The sequence below is a fragment of the Eutrema salsugineum genome, unplaced genomic scaffold (assembly GCF_000478725.1).
Source record: "Eutrema salsugineum unplaced genomic scaffold, Eutsalg1_0 scaffold_6, whole genome shotgun sequence".
NCBI classification, from domain to species: domain Eukaryota; kingdom Viridiplantae; phylum Streptophyta; class Magnoliopsida; order Brassicales; family Brassicaceae; genus Eutrema; species Eutrema salsugineum.
Window position 1 is genome coordinate 396,991 of NW_006256547.1, and position 17,678 is coordinate 414,668.

Genomic DNA, 17,678 nt, shown 5'->3' on the forward strand with positions numbered 1-17,678 from the left:
CTTTCCTTTGTTCCCACTGTGTTGTCACATAGATTCTTCATAGATCTTCCGAGAGAGAAAAAAAGGAACAAGTCGAAGGTCATAATAAAGTGCGAAGACTATGAAACAAAGTTAGTGAAAAAATCCCCATCGGTATTAATCGGTATGGATACGTTTTTAATTTTTGAATTTCATAAGTTTATGTGTTAATTTATAACAGCCAATTATATTTACAGTGTTAGTAATTTGAAATGAATCTGCATACTAACGGAATTCTGAAAGAAAAAGAAGTAGAACATAATCAAGAGATACCAATTTCATTACTATTAAATGTGACGATAAGGGAGGGCAGTTTTCACAGAGATTAGTATTTATTGTAATGAGGGCAAAAGTGAAAGTGGACAAAACCGGATTCTTGATTGAGAGAGTGAGGGCAGTGAAACGTCACCATTTCGTAGGATTTTGCATGTTTTTGGTGTCAACATAGAAGGGTAAAACCAAGATCGAAGCACTTGCTTTGTCTGCCTATTTTAATCTAATCATGGGGAAGAACCATCCAAACAATCAGAGTTATATATACAAATAAACTAAAAAACATAAACCAGTCTTAAATGTGCTAAGTGTGATTTTGTACAAATAAAGTGAGACAGATCTTAGAAGAACAGAAAGAGCTTGTGGTATCTTTTGGATTTGTGTAATGTATTTTTTGGGTAAGAATCATTTATTGTCTTTTGTTTAAATTGATTAGAATGCTGCGCTTCTTGTTACATTTTTAGTTTATTCCATCATATTATTAATTCGTTACAAAGTGCCATTTAAATATTTTTATCTGATCACGAATCAGATCCACCTTAAGTGATACTCAAAATGATACTATATATAATACTGACGTGGTTTCAACATTAAATTATAGTTCGTGAGATACCTCCTGTGAAAAGATTACTCAAAGGATAAAAGTATAAAATTACTTATGAAAATAAAAATGACACTATATTTCTAAGCCATTTGCAAACAATAGTTATAAAAAAAAAAAAAAAACAAAAAATCCTCCTCTTTGTTGGGAATTATATCGGATTGTCAGATGCAGCAGATGATGAATCTTTATTTTTCGATTTCACCATAAATTCTATGGTTAAAAAAGCAATTAAAAAGAAAGAAAGAAAAACTTGACAATTTCATATAAAACTGAGCCGTACGTCCACCAGAAGGAAAGTCAGTGGCGGTAAGCAACAAATGTATTATTATTATTATTTTATTTTTTAAAAAGAGACTGCAAAATAAAGTACATAAAAAATGCGTTTCTGAAAGAAAGGGAGAAAGATGATATATAAAAAAAAAGAATTAAGTCGTTCTATGATCGTCTTTGAGAAGCGTGCCATACGCTAAGGCTCGATGGCAATTGAGATCCGATTAACCATTCCATTATTTCTTACATATATGTATATGTATATGTTTGTTTGTCCACCAATTGTTACATACACCGATATTTAATCTATTATGAACTTTTCTCATTAAGAGTATGATGAATGTGTTAATTTTTTTTTTTTTTTTTTGTCATGAATGTGCTAATTTTTACTTCACCGAATAAAACAGTGCTCCCCGGATTCTGTCATATCTCATGTGGATGTGGGGTAATCATCAGTAATCTTATAACCAAATGATAAATAATTGGATTTTCATGGTAAGTAATAGTTTTTCATGGATGAAGAAAATATTTGTGCTAATACAATAAAAAAAAAAGAAACAGTGGATAATCTTATACTCAGCTAATATAAGAGAACCAAAAGACTTTTATCACCCAAAAAAATTGATAGAGGAAATAAAATTTTGATTATGAAATGTAAGAAATAATAATGCTGGAAATTAAATAAGGAATACCCGTTGTTGTGCTGGTGAGAGCGGTTCATGCACCTTGTTTTGTCGCGTTCTGCGTTTTTTGCATTTAGTAGTGGATCCAAAACCAATAGATGTAAGACACGGGTCTACAACAAACATGATCTGGAATAATATGGTCAATCTCTGCTCGAATCGACGGTCATTATCGATCCTAATAAATGGACTCTTTTCTTTTGTAACTTAAATGGAACGTATATTATTTGTTTTTACTTTTAGATGCAAGTTATGTTACGCAGTAATTCTACTAATAGTAAGTCCTACATGTAAACGCTTTTCCATAGTTTCTCTTAGCAAACGAACAAAATCTTCGCGAGTTATTAGCTCGTTTTAATATATGAATATATGCACTATATCTAATACAATGACTCGTTGCTAAAATGTTTATAAAATAGTTGATATATGATTACACTAATAAGATTGTCCGAATGCATGTGGAAGATTGGAATTTGCACTTGGACAAGAAGACAAAATTTGAACATTGAATATATACATATATATGCCCATAAATGGGAGAGTTGAAAATGGGAAGAATTTCCTTACAATTATATATGCATGTAAGTATATGTATATATATAAAATATGTGTAGTATAAGTTAAAAAAAAGATGGATGGGCCACAAGTTGTGCTATATAAGTCCTTCAACATCTTGTTGTATTGGTTGAGTTCTGATTGGGCACAGTAGTACCACTGCCGTTTTTCACACATACCGTCTCTTTCTCTCATCATCAATCATCTAAAAGAAAAAACCCTAAAATATAATTTGTGAGCTTTTTACTCAGTTTCTCGCCATACCTATCTCATCAGCTTCTCCATATTCTTTCTCTATGGATTCTGACATAATGAACATGATAATGATGCATCAAATGGAGAAGCTTCCTGAGTTCTGTAACCCTAATTCCTCTTTCTTCTCTCCCGACCACAACAACAACACTTACCCTTTTCTCTTCAACTCAGCCCATAACCACTCTGATCACTCAACGACCAACGAACCAGGTTTCCGGTACGGTTCCGGTTTAGTCACTAACCCTTCTTCTCTCGCTCCCGCCAACACAGCCTACTCTTCCGTTTTGCACGACAAAAGAAACAACAACAATAACACGAACATGGCGGCGATGCGAGAGATGATCTTTCGAATCGCCGTGATGCAACCAATACATATCGATCCCGAGGCGGTGAAGCCACCGAAGAGGAGGAACGTCAGGATCTCTAAAGATCCACAGAGCGTGGCTGCTCGTCATCGAAGAGAGAGGATAAGCGAGAGGATTCGGATTTTGCAACGGCTTGTTCCTGGTGGCACCAAAATGGATACAGCTTCGATGCTCGACGAAGCTATTCATTATGTGAAGTTTTTAAAGAAACAGGTGCAGTCTCTGGAGGAGCAGGCCGTGGTTAACGGCGGAGGAGGAGGTAAGATTTTGATCGGCGGCGGTGGAATGACGGCAATGGCAAGTGGTGGCGGCGGCGGTGGAGTGGTTATGAAAGGGTGTGGAGCAATGGGGACTCGTGGGATGGTGGGCAATGCACAGATTCTTAGATGATGATGCTTTTTAATTTTTACTATTATTATATTGATGTCCGATAAAAAAATGATTCTAGGAAGAGGCGAAATTAATTTATATAGGAAAAAAAAGGAACTATATAAGAGTCTTTTAACTTTATTTTTCCTGTTTTGGATTATGTGTGTGATCGTTTTAATGTCAGAATCTCCATGGGTTTGGAGTGAGTTGTAAATCAGGAACTACTATCATCGGATCTTTGTTAATGAAATAATTTAATGATTAGATGTTTTTCAGCTTCAGGCTTGTTTGTGATAGTTTTTGTTGTCTGGCTAAATACTGTTTTCACCATGCTAAATACCTGTATTCGATTATTTACTAAATCCAAATGTTTGTTTCAAGTACTACTGATCACTCTTGTCAAACTAAAGGGGACTACTTCTCATTAGAGGTCCTTCGTGTTTCCTTAATTTATAGTTAAATTTATTTTATACTCTACAGTTTCTAATCGAGATTTTTGTTAGAACTTTTACATATACTAAAAAAGAAATTGTTTGTTGAAATTGTTTGGTCATTTGAACATTTTAGGTGCTGTGTTTTCTTTGAGGACCCAGAAAGATATTATATTGGATCAGTTCAAAACAAAGTAGCCCGAATATCACTCTGAAAGTACTTGAAACAACCTCAGCTATCACAAAGCCCATTAGATGACAAGTAGCAGCTTATGTAGCCCAGTAAGATAGCCCGGCCCATTAATCTATCGTAAATCAGGATGATAGATCCAACGGGGTTCAAAACCAATCAATCATTTCCCACATATGATCTTATCCTACACCGTGTCCCACCAGATTACTCATCGTCACGCACCCGAAAAAGCCCTCACGAAGGTCGAGGTCCATAAATGGCGCATTAACTAGAAACCCCCAAAAGAAAGCGAAGTTTCACAGCTGTAAAACCCAATCACCTCTTCGCATGTGACTTGTAGGACTCTCTACTCTCTCTTCTTATTTTCTTCTTCCTCTTCGCTTTCGTCTCCAACATCGCAATGGCAGCTCCGTCTCTGAATCTCCTCCTCATCCTTGTCTCTCTTGTCTTCATTTCACTCCCGCGATCTGAATCTCTCCCCGAAAATCCATCCCTGATTCTTCTAGGCGACGGATTCGGCTGGCCCATCTCTCACGGCGACCCGTTCGACGTCGACGGAGATGTGAAGGAAGAAGACGACGTCGGTGGCGCAGATCGACGGTCATTGTACTGGCAGAGGAGGAAATACTACATCTCGTACGGTGCATTGTCGGCGAATCGAGTCCCGTGTCCTCCCAGATCTGGAAGATCGTACTACACTCATAACTGCTTCAGAGCCAGAGGTCCGGTGCATCCGTACCGTCGAGGCTGCTCGTCGATCACTCGATGCCGGCGATAAGAGGAAAAGAGTTTGCTCTATCCCCCATGGGTATTTTCGTAATTTAGTTACCACGGACTCTGTTTGTATTTGGAGTGTGTTCGATCTATTGTGTAAGCCTAGATTACTCCTGATTAAGTTTGCCCCTTTTCAGATACTTCCAATTAATATGTAATCAAAAGTGTGTATGGTAATTACTGAGGTCATGAGAGGTGGATTGGTAATTTGAGATTGGTCTTGCGTTTTTTGTCGGTGGGTTTTAAAACATTTTTTCTTTTCTTTTCTTTTTGTACTGTCTTGTATGAAGCTTAAATCCGGGAATCACATGTATTTGGATTTATCTGAGTCTGTTAACGTTCAACCTTTCCAATATAAAGTTCGAATGTGGTTTTCATTCGATTGTTGGTCGTTAGCTATTATTGGGCAGTTGCATTATTGGGCCGTTTCTTTTGGCCCAATTTATGAATTCGGACCGTGGGTTTTGGACCTGTCTTAAGATTATAGTTGTAGACTTGTAGTCATTACTTCATTATCATGACGTTCCATGAGAAGAACGCAAATTATTAGGTATAATAAACTGTACAAGGTACCACAAAATCATATAACACACACGTGTAATAAAACTCTTCCTATCGTGAATAGTCAAGAGACGGCTTTGTTCGTTTAAAGTCCTAAAAATTGAAAGATAAACAAAAAGGATTTGGATTTGGACATTTGGTATATGTTTTAGGATGGCCTTTGACCCAACTTTATAGTTGAAATTAAAAAGAACATGTGTGTAAATTGAAATGCATGAACTTGCGTTCGGCGGCTGAATATGCGTTTGGTTTTAGATGACCGTTCTCGCTTTGATAAAAAGATTAATTGTACTTGTTTTATAAGATAAAATATATTTAGGTTGACTTTGTATATAGACGAAAACGGGATTATGAAATGATAAAAGGGGGTGATTTGACGTTGCCCTCTCCTCGTTCAAAGGGGTCAATCTAAAATTCCAAATTAGGCGGAATGTTCCAAAACTTTGGATTGTGAATATCTTCAAAGGACCCCTATTGACTTTCCTACATGGTTAAATCCACTTGGATCTCAAAAGTTATTGAATTCGAACGTGGAACTAACCACCTATTCTGATTCAAGTTGTTGATCCTCTCTCTATGGTTTGGGCCGTTTGGCAATTGGCACTAGGGTTTAATCTCTCGATCCACTCTTTCTCTAGCTTTTTGAAAAAAAAAATCCTCAATTGTTTTACTCTGGCTTTCTTTTGTTTAAAATTTTGAAACAATAGCATGTCAATGTAAAGAGGTTTTATGTTTTGTTGAATAAAATTTTACCTTACCCCAAAAAAAAAGACTTGTGTATGAACTCAAAACCAATATAATAGTTTGCAGTGGTACGAGAAAAGCGTCCAACAAATATAGACACAAATTCTACTTGGAGCAACGCATTTTACAGTATATATATTATGCGATATACATATATTGAAATATTGAGGAGTTACATATATAGATATATATATGTGTGTATCATGCGATATACATATATTGAAATGTTGAGGAGTTAAGATCAATAACTATGGTGTTTTATTAAATGACGCTTGAAAAGTTTGTGGATAGATTAAGTATATACTACAACTTTCCTACAGTGAATCAGTGATACAGAATAAAGTTATTTTATTGTGGTACCACACCGTATATTAAAACTTAAAAGTTCAAAGTTGAAATTATCTATATTTGTAGGTGATGCCTCGCGAACTACTGGACACACGCAGCAACAATTTAATAAAACTAAGTTGTTAAGGGCACTGCCAAAAATGCGAAACTATATGATGAAACCTCCAAGAAATACACTGTGGGCCGCCGTATTGTTTTCTTTGTTATAAATTAATTTATTCCGGAATCAATTAATAATTTAATACCAAAAAAAAAGGGATAGCAACTTTCACTTCCTCGGATTCAGTGAATCCTCCAAGTCGCCTGGGCGGTGTTGTTTCATATCCATTAACCTTCACCTTTCACTGCTATCTAATCCAACTATATATCCAAGAAATATATAAGATAATTAAATTTTGAATAAATGTATCTATCTCTATTTTCCTTTAGTCGTTTCTGTATACGCCATAGTTACACTTATCGTCCGATCTTGTGTGACGAACTCAAGATTATCACGTAAGCAATTTATTTCATACGGAGTATGTTGTTAGTCTTTTTACTATCATGCATATGATTACATTTCTTTTTTAACTAGTACATTATACTCAAACTACAATAGTTTTTTTTTTTAATAGCTAAGCAACTTGTAGTAGTCAAGAAGACAGGCTCGTAGAGATCGCAAGTCGCAGATCCACCCAATCTAATGGCTAGGGATCACGCCCATGTGACCCTCTCTTACAATATATTCCCATAAATAATTGAACTTTAAAACCGAAAAATTATTAAAAAAAAAACGAAAACCATCAGAATATATGATTGGTTATATGACGCCTTTTGGCTTTTGAATTTTATCAGCTTTCGTATTTAACTTCTAGGTTATAAATTTTGTTGTGTTAGTTTAAAAAAAAAAAAATAGATGAAGGAACATGGAAGCATGTGACGGTAAAGGAGTTACCTCCAATGGTGGAGTTCTCATTTTTGAGTTTTAAACAAAGAAATATTAATATTATAATAAAGTATAATTATTCAGTTAAATTTTAATTCTAAAAACTAATGAGAAGGTCACAAGTGTAGAACCTCTAAAGAATGAGGTTCTCAAATAAGAGTTTTAAGGATTGGTTCTTATTCTCTAATTAGTTTTTGATTTATTTTTAATCCCTTAAAATCTAAAAAAATTTCTAAAAGCCTCCCATTGGAGGTGCTCTAATGACTTTTGTAACTGCTTACGATTTGCCAAATAACTTTCTATTCTTCATTCAACTTGTCTGCGTCTCGATGTTCGTCAGGCTCTGTTATAACGTCGTCTAATATCTATTCCTATTACAAAAATATCACAGTGAACAATTATATTTAATAGAAATATAATATAATTGTTTATGTTTTGAACAAAATAAAATTCAGAGCCGCCGCAACTTGCGAAAGTCTGTTGGGCTCGAATGACTTTTGTACGAAGCACCCCTTCCCACTCCCGCGCTTTTCTTGGGCATTTAATTGATTTATCCCATTTAACTGTTATTACAGATTTAGATGAAAAATAACAAGGGAGGATTGCTCTTGTAACCTAAATGTTAGATGAAATTATTAAAATAATCTAACACTTTCAAAATAATTAGAACAATTTTCCTTTTTCGAAAAACCCCATCTTACTCTTTAGAAGCTTTGATGACAAAAAACGTATTTACCGAAATGCCATTACTATTTTATTTCCACGTCAGCACAAAAAAACACGCGCTGAAAATTAAGTCTACCATCCTTTATAATAGATTTAAAATTTTTGATAGATTTATCCAAAAATTGGTAGACATAATTTTTGGATAATAGATTTGTTACGATGTTGGTAGATTTGTTAGATGTCGGTAGACATATGTTGATAGAGTTATTTTTATCGTTTGGTAGAGTTAATTTTGTTGATAGACATATTTGATTTTTGGTAGACATATATGTCTTCAAAGTAGATTTATTTTCGGGTTGGTAGATTTAGTGATTCTAAGTTGACTTTCAGAAGTTTTATTGACCTGAATTGGTAGACTTGTTACATCTAATGATAAACTTGTTTGTCATGAAGATAGACTTATAGGAGAAGATATTAAATCTATTACATTGTTATTTTTTATATTATGATAGAGTTGTTTTATTCATGGTAGACTTAATAAAAAATAGTAGACTTATTATGGAGAAGTAGACTTATTTTGAGTTAGGTAGACTTATAATTCAGTAAAAGACTTTAGATGTGTGATAGATATATTTGATTATGTAATAGATATATTTGATATCGATAGACATATTGTCCAAAAAATAGATATATTTGCTAGTATAATAGACATATTCTTTTTTTGGAAACATCGATGTTGGTAGACTTATTGAAATTTTGATAGAGATATATCGATAATGAAGGGTAGACTTAATGCTGTGAAATGACAACTTTGTCCAGCAGTTATTATCGAATTTGCTGTTCCAACCACCGCATCCAATTATACTAGGGTACACGCCGCCATCATTTTCGTCAGTGATTTGCCTCTCTTTGCCTCTTTTGCTTTTTTTTCTTTGTACCTCATCCTCTATCATGTCTTCTTCATGCATGGTCGAGATTTTTTTAGTGTGTGGGAAGTGGGAATTCGCAAAAACTCGATATTTTTTCTTGGTTGATAAGAGTAAAGGATGTCGAGTTGTAGCTGTTGATCGGGAAATCGAGTATGGAGATTTTCGACAAGTCGTCTACGAAGATCTGGGTTTAGATCAGCGTCGTTATGATATTCAATTCAGCTATATGCTCTCGAAGAGATCGAATGACAAGCTACCGAAAGATACACCGCGGGTGTTTGTAGGTAATCCTCGACTATTTGCCGTGTTTTTGCGTCACTTTGAAAACGAGACGATCCGTCTATGCGCCGAGATTACTTCGAAGGCGTCAAGAGAATATAAGGAGAAAGAAGATGCTGATGAGCTGAATGAAAATAGATCTAACGAGTTCACCGAAGAAGACAACGAAGACGATCAAGTTGACAAATATGATGAAGATGATCAAGAAGAAAGGTTCGACAATTGCGATGATCCGGATGGTGCAAGCTCTAGTGACGAAGATTATGGTTTGTGTGGGAAGCATTCTGAAGATGAAGAAGACATGCAAAATCTGCCACCAAAGAAACGCGGTTCAGCAAGAATGGATGATTTTGTGGAGATGGAGATGAAGTCTATGGAATTAGCTGTTGGGCAATGTTACGAGACCAAAGAGGAGTTCGAAACGAGATTGAAGATTTATGCAGTTGCAAACAAAATGGACTACGACGTCGGATACTCAACACCGACGTTATTGACGGTTAAGTGTTGGGTGGGAGGATGTAAATGGAGGGTTCGAGCTTCCTCGGTTGGAGATAGGCCAGAGTTCTATGTGAAAACTTACTATGGTGTTCACACATGTTCGATCACAATGCGGTCTTCACGTGCCCGACAAGCAACACCGGAGATATTAGCACGTCTTTACAAGAATTTCGTAGGGGGTGTAGGGAACACCATAACCCCAAATCACGTATCTGATGCTCTAACCAAACGTTATGGAATCAAGGTAAGAGATAGAATGGTAGACTTATAACTTTTTCTGATAGAGTTTCAATGTAGTTTAATAGATATGTTCAGTTTCGATGGTTTTTAGATAGATTTATTCTTTACTTTTTTAATAGATTTTTTTCAATAGTTTGGTAGACTTATCGTGTATCATATTATAGGTCGAATATTGGAAAGCTTATCGTGTATTGAAGTATGCGTGATACAATACAAGTCTATCATTCATTTATATCAACGAACCTCAGAAAATCAGAAAAACTCCCATACGTGATACAATACAAGTCTATCATATACAACAATAAGTCTATCATATTCAACGATACAAGTCTATCAAATATAATATATACCAGATACTTCAAAACTAGTCTACCAAACCCCATCACTTAAGATATATCACCTAAGTTTATGAAAACTCACCTGCAATCCTTCGACAATCCGCCGTTGGAACCACCGCGGAAAAACTGTTTCTTGCAACACCAAAAACAATTAGGGTTACAGATTTCCTCACCGCCGTTGGTCCGTTCTCGCCTATATGCTCTCGCCAAAAGCCGCAAAGACGGAGAACAGTGACAGATGCGAAGACCGCAAAAGGAAATAACGAAATACAAATGAAAAGGAAAAGAACGACTTACCGGAGATGACGAAACACCGGTAAGAACACCGGAGGAATGCAGACAAACTAAAACACCGTGGATCTGAAGAATCTTTGTCGTCGTCGTCGTCGAAGAAGGAGGAGGGGGAGAGAATCGAAATCGCCACTAGGGTTTACTCGGGGGAGGGAAATAAACTAAAATGACCCTTTATTTTCCCTCCATCAATTAAATTCCCTTATATTTTCGAATGTTTTGTATTTTTTTGTATAATTGTGTATATATATATTTATGTATATATTGTATATCTGTGTATAATTATGTATTTACGAAATTTTAAAAAATTCAACAAAAACAGTTTTTTTGATGTAAGGGACCTTGCTGTCTTTTCCATGCAGGTAAGGTTAGTGTAGCAAAAATGTAAGGAGGCTAGGTTACATGAGCAAACTGACCACTTTGTAAAGTCATTTTAGTCAATCTTCTCAAATAACAATTTAAAATTTTAGTATATCAAACGTTAATGTTTTTGTAGTATGATTTTATGAAGTCATGCCCATAGGAATCTAGACTTGAGCAGGCAAGTTGGCCATGAAGTAATAAATACATAAAATATTTTTTTTGGGAGAGGGGGGGGGGGGGGTTAAAGTACATAAAAGCATCGTATATATATAGATGTGAAATAATCATTTAATAATGGTGATTGGAATTTCTTCTTTTTGCTTTTATGGAGGGCCATGACAATCAGCTGCGTTAGTATTGGGAATGGTAAATTTTAAACAGCAAACTCAACTATAAACTGACATGTAGAAAAAAAAGATATGAATCAAAGTTTTTTTTTTGGTGTAAATAATCAAGTATTTGTGTTAATATGTCAAATGTAATTAGAATTATCATTCAAGCCATAGAATGCATGTTGGTGAAGAGAAAACCAAAGTTTACATCCTATGCGTTTATACAAAGCAAAACAAATACATCAAGCCGTAACTAAACATCTAAATATACTATATATACAATGTAAACTAAATGTATTCAGTTATTTAATATGGTTAGAGCTTTCATTTTAGTAGATATGGTTTTAGGCTTACACCACACGTAATTTCTACGACTGTTACCAACTGTTTATTTCTTAATGGTAACGATGTTGATTATAAAAAATAAATCAAGGATAAGATGCCAATAATTTGTGTTACAGATGATCAAACTCTATGATCTAATTCGTTATGAATTATGATCCTAAGAACAAAATATACAAAAAAGGAACGAGCTCCAAGTTTGTCTAAGAGTTTATTTATTTATTTTATTATTAAGAGAAAAGACCGAATATGAAACAACAAACAAAGCAGCCTAAAATTTAATTCCAAAAACAAAAGCAACCTCAAATTAGAATTCCATTTTGCGGCTTCTCGCAGTTACTGCCCGTAATTAGAGGCCGATTAGTAATGCACTTAAGCGATATTTAAGAGACATAGCGGCGGAAATATCGTTAAAAAAAAGATATATATGTGAAAAGTGTATTCCAACGGATACAAGTTTACAAAGCCAACTTGCTATATTTATATTATCAATGGTCCAAAAAGAATGCCTAGCTACCTGTTGTATATTGGTCGAAGCATATTGGTAATTGATTGGCCATGATTTTAACTACATGCAAATCGCATTAGTCTGTTTATATGTATCTCTAATTTGACAACATTCATGAGATCGGGGTTCATCAATTTATTACTATATATTTCTTGAAGAACTTTGTTAGAAATTAGCGGGAACGAAATGTAGACGACGTAACTAAATAAAATAATAAAAATAAAATACCATTTATTAGTAATTTGTAGATACGAGAACGAATCGTGTGATTATAGTGACAGCTACGAAGGAGTGGCATAGGCGAGGAGTTATATTCTATGCCTATTAACACAAAATATGAAATGAAAGGAGGTGAGTCCAGAGCAGAGGCGAAGAAAAGAATATTATGGGTCTGTTCTTTTCTTTCCCGCAGCGTCTACGTTAGAGTAAAATGGCAGTAAAACGGTTACGACGAAGAGTAAAACGGCAGTAACATGGTTACGAAGAAGATAAAATTGCCACCAAAGATGATCGCAGGTGTTGATGAAGATGATCGCAACAACTCCGCTGGAATTTGAGGCGTCATTTTTAGGTGATGCGGTCACTGTTGCGACACCACCTGCGACATCTCCTTTTTCCAGCACCAGTTCCACCATCGTCGTTTTACTTTGTTACGTATTACGGTCATTACCATTTTAATTTGACGCTGATGCAGACGCTGCGGGAAAGGAAAGAACAGACCCTATCTATATACAGAGTTACAATCGGTAACATATGAATACTAAATCATACAATTTCCATTCAAATACATATATTCACATCAAAATATTGATTTTATTGTCTATATTCCCAGGTAATACGTTTTCGATATTTTGAATAATATCTCAAGCAAGGATAATTTAGTGTTCTGAAACCTATATGAGTTACACAACTTGATTTTCAACGCAAAATTAAAATAAACTGACTATTCTCATAGCAAATATAACGATTCTTTATCTCATTCAAAATCAAACATGTTACTAATTTACTAGTGGTAGAGAAAAAAATATCTACCTCGTGTGGAACAGAGATACGATATGATATTGCGATATTCAAGTTTATTTATTAACTTTTAAACACGATATACTGATATTCAAAGTCTTTGCACCAAAACATTAGTCGTGAGATAATATTTATTTATTTGTCCAATCTAGTAATAATAAAATATCATGTAGCTTTAATATTTCCTTTTGTTAACAGCCCAACAATGAATAAAAATCTGCTCTTGTCACGTGCATTAATTACATCCCGAAATTCAGACTTTACAAATTTAATTATATTAATAAAAAAGTTTGAGTAACCCCAAGTTGTTTCCTTTTTTTGTATGGAAAAAAATACTCAGTATATATTGAAGAACTCGCACCAGCAGGAACCATTAACCGTCACGAGCTATCGTTCTCTGTTTCTTTCTTCTTTCTTTCTCTATAGTTTATACCCTCTTAGATATTCAATCCTAAATCAAGTTTGAATAAAAAGCGAATTTCTAAAATTGTTTGAAATTCTCTCAAAAATCCCGTCAGAGTTTTGCTTCAATGGAGTGGGTTCGAGGAGAAACAATCGGATACGGAACTTTTTCAACGGTCAGCTTAGCGACACCGTCTAATAACGATTCCGGCGAACTTCCTCCGTTTATGGCCGTGAAATCGGCAGACTCGTACGGCGCTGCTTCGCTAGCCAACGAAAAATCGGTTCTGGATAAACTCGGAGACGACTGCGACGAGATCGTACGGTGTTTAGGAGAGAATCGGACGGTCGAAAACGGCGAAGAGATGCATAACCTGTTCTTAGAATACGCTTCGAGAGGAAGCTTAGCGAGCAATCTCAAGAAATTAAACGGCCAAGGCCTACCGGAATCCACCGTGCGTCGCCACACAGGATCGGTGCTCAGAGGTCTACGACACATCCACGCGAAAGGATTCGCTCACTGCGATTTAAAACTCGAGAATATTCTGTTGTTCGGTGACGGCGCCGTTAAGATTGCGGATTTTGGATTAGCGAGGGGAACGGAAGAAGTAACGGCGTCAATCGGCGAAGGAGTGCAGATTAGAGGTACGCTGTTGTATATGGCGCCAGAATCCGTTAACGATAACGAGTACGGATCAGAAGCTGACGTGTGGGCGTTAGGATGCGCCGTAGTTGAGATGTTTAGTGGGCAAACAGCATGGAGTTTTAAAGAAGGATCGAACTTCATGTCGTTGTTGATACGCATCGGTGTTGGAGACGAGCTTCCGATGATTCCCATGGATTTGTCGGAACAGGGAAGAGATTTTTTGTCAAAGTGTTTCGTTAAAGATCCCAAGAAGAGATGGACGGCTGAGATGCTTCTAAATCATCCATTCGTAGCCGTCGATCTTGATACCGACGGTTCAGAAGAAGCTTTCGCTGTTCAACCGAAAACAGAGGACGTTTCGACATCGCCCAGATGTCCATTCGAATTTCCCGACTGGGTTTCGGTTTCTTCCGGTTCACAAACGCAATTCGATTCGGCGGAGGAGAGAGTTGCAAGTCTGGCGACTGATTTGATCCCTGACTGGTCCGTCGTCAATAACTGGGTCACCGTAAGGTGACGGTAGTGATTAAAAAAAAAACAAAGTTGTAAGGCTAGAGCTTTTTTTTATTTCTAGTCAGATCCAACATTTCCAATTAATTTCGTTGTAGAAATATTTGTTTAGAGAAAGAAATTATAGTACATATTTGGATACCAATTCTTGTATTCTTGAGCCCTGAACATTAGTATATTGAAAAACCAATCTTTGTATTGAATAACCTCAATCTTATTCTCTTTCTCCACTCTCTAGGACGAATGTGAATCTCGTAAAAATCGGATCTTTAAGCACAATCACACAAAATAAAGTATAATCTAAAAGAGAAAACAAAAACAAATTGTTTAAAAGTATATAGATATTAAGACTCTTGGACAAGGCTCGTGGCCACCACAATACAACTTACTTCAGACTTAGTTTCTTCGTCATCAACCCAACTCACCAATCCATAAACCACATTCTCTTGCAACGCTCTTGGAGTCTCCAATCTGACAGTGTAGCTTTGCTTCTCGTTTTTCTCGCTGAACATTAGTCTCTTTGGCTCTACGACGACATTTAGACCATTCAAGCCTCTCACTTTCACGCTATAGCTTCTCTTAGCTTCTCCCACGTTTGTCAACGTTCTTCGAAAGATCTTGGAACCGTTTTGATCCGACGTGAAGTAGACAATGATTGAAGGGTAATTGAGATATGGAGATGGGTTTCTGCACGCGTCGGAAATATTTGATCTTGTGATAATATTTATCAATTTTCTGGACTGTTTTGCCTCGTGACAAAGGAAGTTTATAAAACCTTGTGGAGTTGCATCATAGATTAAGCCAGGGTTCAAGACTCTGTTCGTATTCATGTGTCCTGCTCCTACGGCTAAAGGGTTGTCTAAAGTCAAAGCCGTTGTCATAATTGCAGATTTAATAGCCGATGGACTCCAATCTTGATGGACTTGTTTTATAAGCACAGCGACTCCAGCTACATGAGGTGCAGCCATTGATGTCCCGGTTAGTAGATTGAATCCGCTGAATAACGGTCGTGTTCGAGTTCCCGCGACTGGCTTAACCGGTGGCCAAGCGGAGAGTATTAGAGTCCCCGGAGCTAAAATGTCCGGTTTGAGGATTTGGGGGAAGCTTGTGAACGGACCTCTGGAGCTGTAACTGTCTACTCCCGGTGCTGGTTTTTCCCCCATTACTGTTTTTCGAAACTCTAGCTTTGCGGTTGCATTATTTTTGTTGCTTGATGCGTAGCTTTGTATAGTTTCTCTGTGTTTTGAGCTGATGAATGCTACTGGAAACTGGAATTTGACAGTGTCTTGTTCTGCAAGTAACCTATCTGTTATTAGAACTGCTGCTGAAGCTCCGGTAGATTTGGCTTGTTGTAGTCTGCTTCCTATGTTTAAATTTTCGTTACAGATAATGATTCTGTTCACAAGAGTCTTGTTGCCTACATTGCAAGATTCGAGGTACGTTACAGGAAACAGAACGGACGGGAAGTCTCCAGGAAACAGAGACGGAAAATTAAAAGTAACTCCGTTTCCTAGCGTTAAGATTCCTTGAAATTGTCGTCCGATTGTTCCCGCTCCAACCGTCATCATCCACGGTGCTCCGTTAATCAAACTCCAGTAATACGGCCCGTCGTTACCACCGGAAGCAACAACGAAAACGCCTTTTTGAATCGCTGCAAACGCTGCAACAGCGATTGGATCATCTTCTAGACCCACATCACCATCGTCGTTGTCAATGCTTAATCCCAGCGACAGTGATATCACATCGACTCCATCACGAATCGCTTGATCAATCGCTGCGATTACGTCTGATGAGTAAATCCCTTCTTCCCAAGCTGCTTTATACATCGCTATATGCGCGTGCGGTGCGATTCCTGAAGCGGTTCCATGCGCGTAAGAGAAGTACGACGCGTTCTTAACGTGATTTCCAGCCGCAATGGCCGCAACATGAGTGCCGTGTCCGATTGTATCGTAAGGGGAAGAGTAATGATCAATCTTGGTTCCTCTGAGATTAGGGTTGTTGGCGAACAAACCCTCATTGAAAACCCTAGCACCGATTAGTTTCTTGTTGCACGAGGAAGACGTATTGAATTCACATTTCCCTTTCCATCTAGACGGAACCGAACCAATCCCATCGTCGTGAAAGCTGGGACTATCAGGCCAAATTCCGGTATCGATTATACCGATTACCGTACCGACTCCATAATTCGAGACCGGCCATGTACCGGAATTTGAATCGAGACCGATGAATTGTGGAGAGAAAGTGGTATGAAGCTTAACCGGTAAATCTTTGGTGAATGAGACATACCCGGGTTTGTGTTGAAGACGTTGGAGCTCGGAGTCTGTGAGAACCGCGCTAAACCCGTGGATAGAATCGGTATAAGCATAGAGAATCTTTGGTTTTCTACCGGTTATAACCGAAGTAAGAGTTGTGGAAAACCAGCTCTGGTGATTGGAAAATGGCAATGGTTTGGCGGATAAGTCCATGTGGATGATGTATGTAGAGGTATCTGTTGTTGCAGTGGCCATGAAGAAAGAGGTGATCAGAAGAATCACGACGGGGATCGCCATGTCTAAAAGCACAGCTTACTTTCTTCGGAGAGAATTTATTTTGGTGTTAATTTAGTTAAGAAATATTTAGTTTTCAAGTATATATGACACAAAAGTTGGAGAGATTGTAACCTTTGCTTCTCTTTTGCTTTTGTTAAAGCGTATTAGGTGGTGCCGTGGTGGGCAACAGTACACATCTCATCATTGTTTCTTTGAATTTTGTTTTTGGGTTTTTTCTTCTCTTTCTAATGGGCTTTATCTAACAGAAAATAAAGCCCATTAATTGCTAGATAAAGCCCATTAATATTATGCCAGTCAGGCTTGAGACGTTTATCGGACTCGAATCTCGCAGATGGATGGCGCCAAAATTCAATGGATTTTCCCGCCATCTCTGTCGATCAATCTATATGTAAAACCT

The 17,678-nt window shown here is 36.8% G+C and overlaps 4 protein-coding genes across 4 annotated transcripts; 3 read left to right on the forward strand and 1 right to left on the reverse strand.

The window, feature by feature from the left end:
* The first annotated feature begins 2,699 nt into the window (after positions 1–2,699).
* On the forward strand, positions 2,700–3,413 carry LOC18012317 (transcription factor HEC1). The gene has a single exon (XM_006393842.1). It carries the CDS (start codon positions 2,700–2,702, stop codon positions 3,411–3,413), a length of 714 nt encoding a protein of 237 aa, XP_006393904.1.
* Positions 3,414–4,185: 772 nt separating this feature from the next.
* LOC18012849 (protein RALF-like 34) lies at positions 4,186–5,167 on the forward strand. Its single transcript, XM_006393843.2, has one exon. The coding sequence runs from the start codon at positions 4,417–4,419 to the stop codon at positions 4,792–4,794; it is 378 nt and encodes a 125-aa protein (XP_006393905.1). The 5' UTR covers positions 4,186–4,416; the 3' UTR covers positions 4,795–5,167.
* An 8,405-nt stretch (positions 5,168–13,572) lies between these two features.
* Positions 13,573–14,935, forward strand: LOC18012850 (mitogen-activated protein kinase kinase kinase 18). Its single transcript, XM_006393844.2, has one exon. The coding sequence runs from the start codon at positions 13,705–13,707 to the stop codon at positions 14,737–14,739; it is 1,035 nt and encodes a 344-aa protein (XP_006393906.1). The 5' UTR covers positions 13,573–13,704; the 3' UTR covers positions 14,740–14,935.
* Positions 14,936–15,076: 141 nt separating this feature from the next.
* Positions 15,077–17,281, reverse strand: LOC18012508 (subtilisin-like protease SBT1.9). Its single transcript, XM_006393845.1, has one exon. It carries the CDS (start codon positions 17,279–17,281, stop codon positions 15,077–15,079), a length of 2,205 nt encoding a protein of 734 aa, XP_006393907.1.
* Between the last annotated feature and the right edge of the window lie 397 nt (positions 17,282–17,678).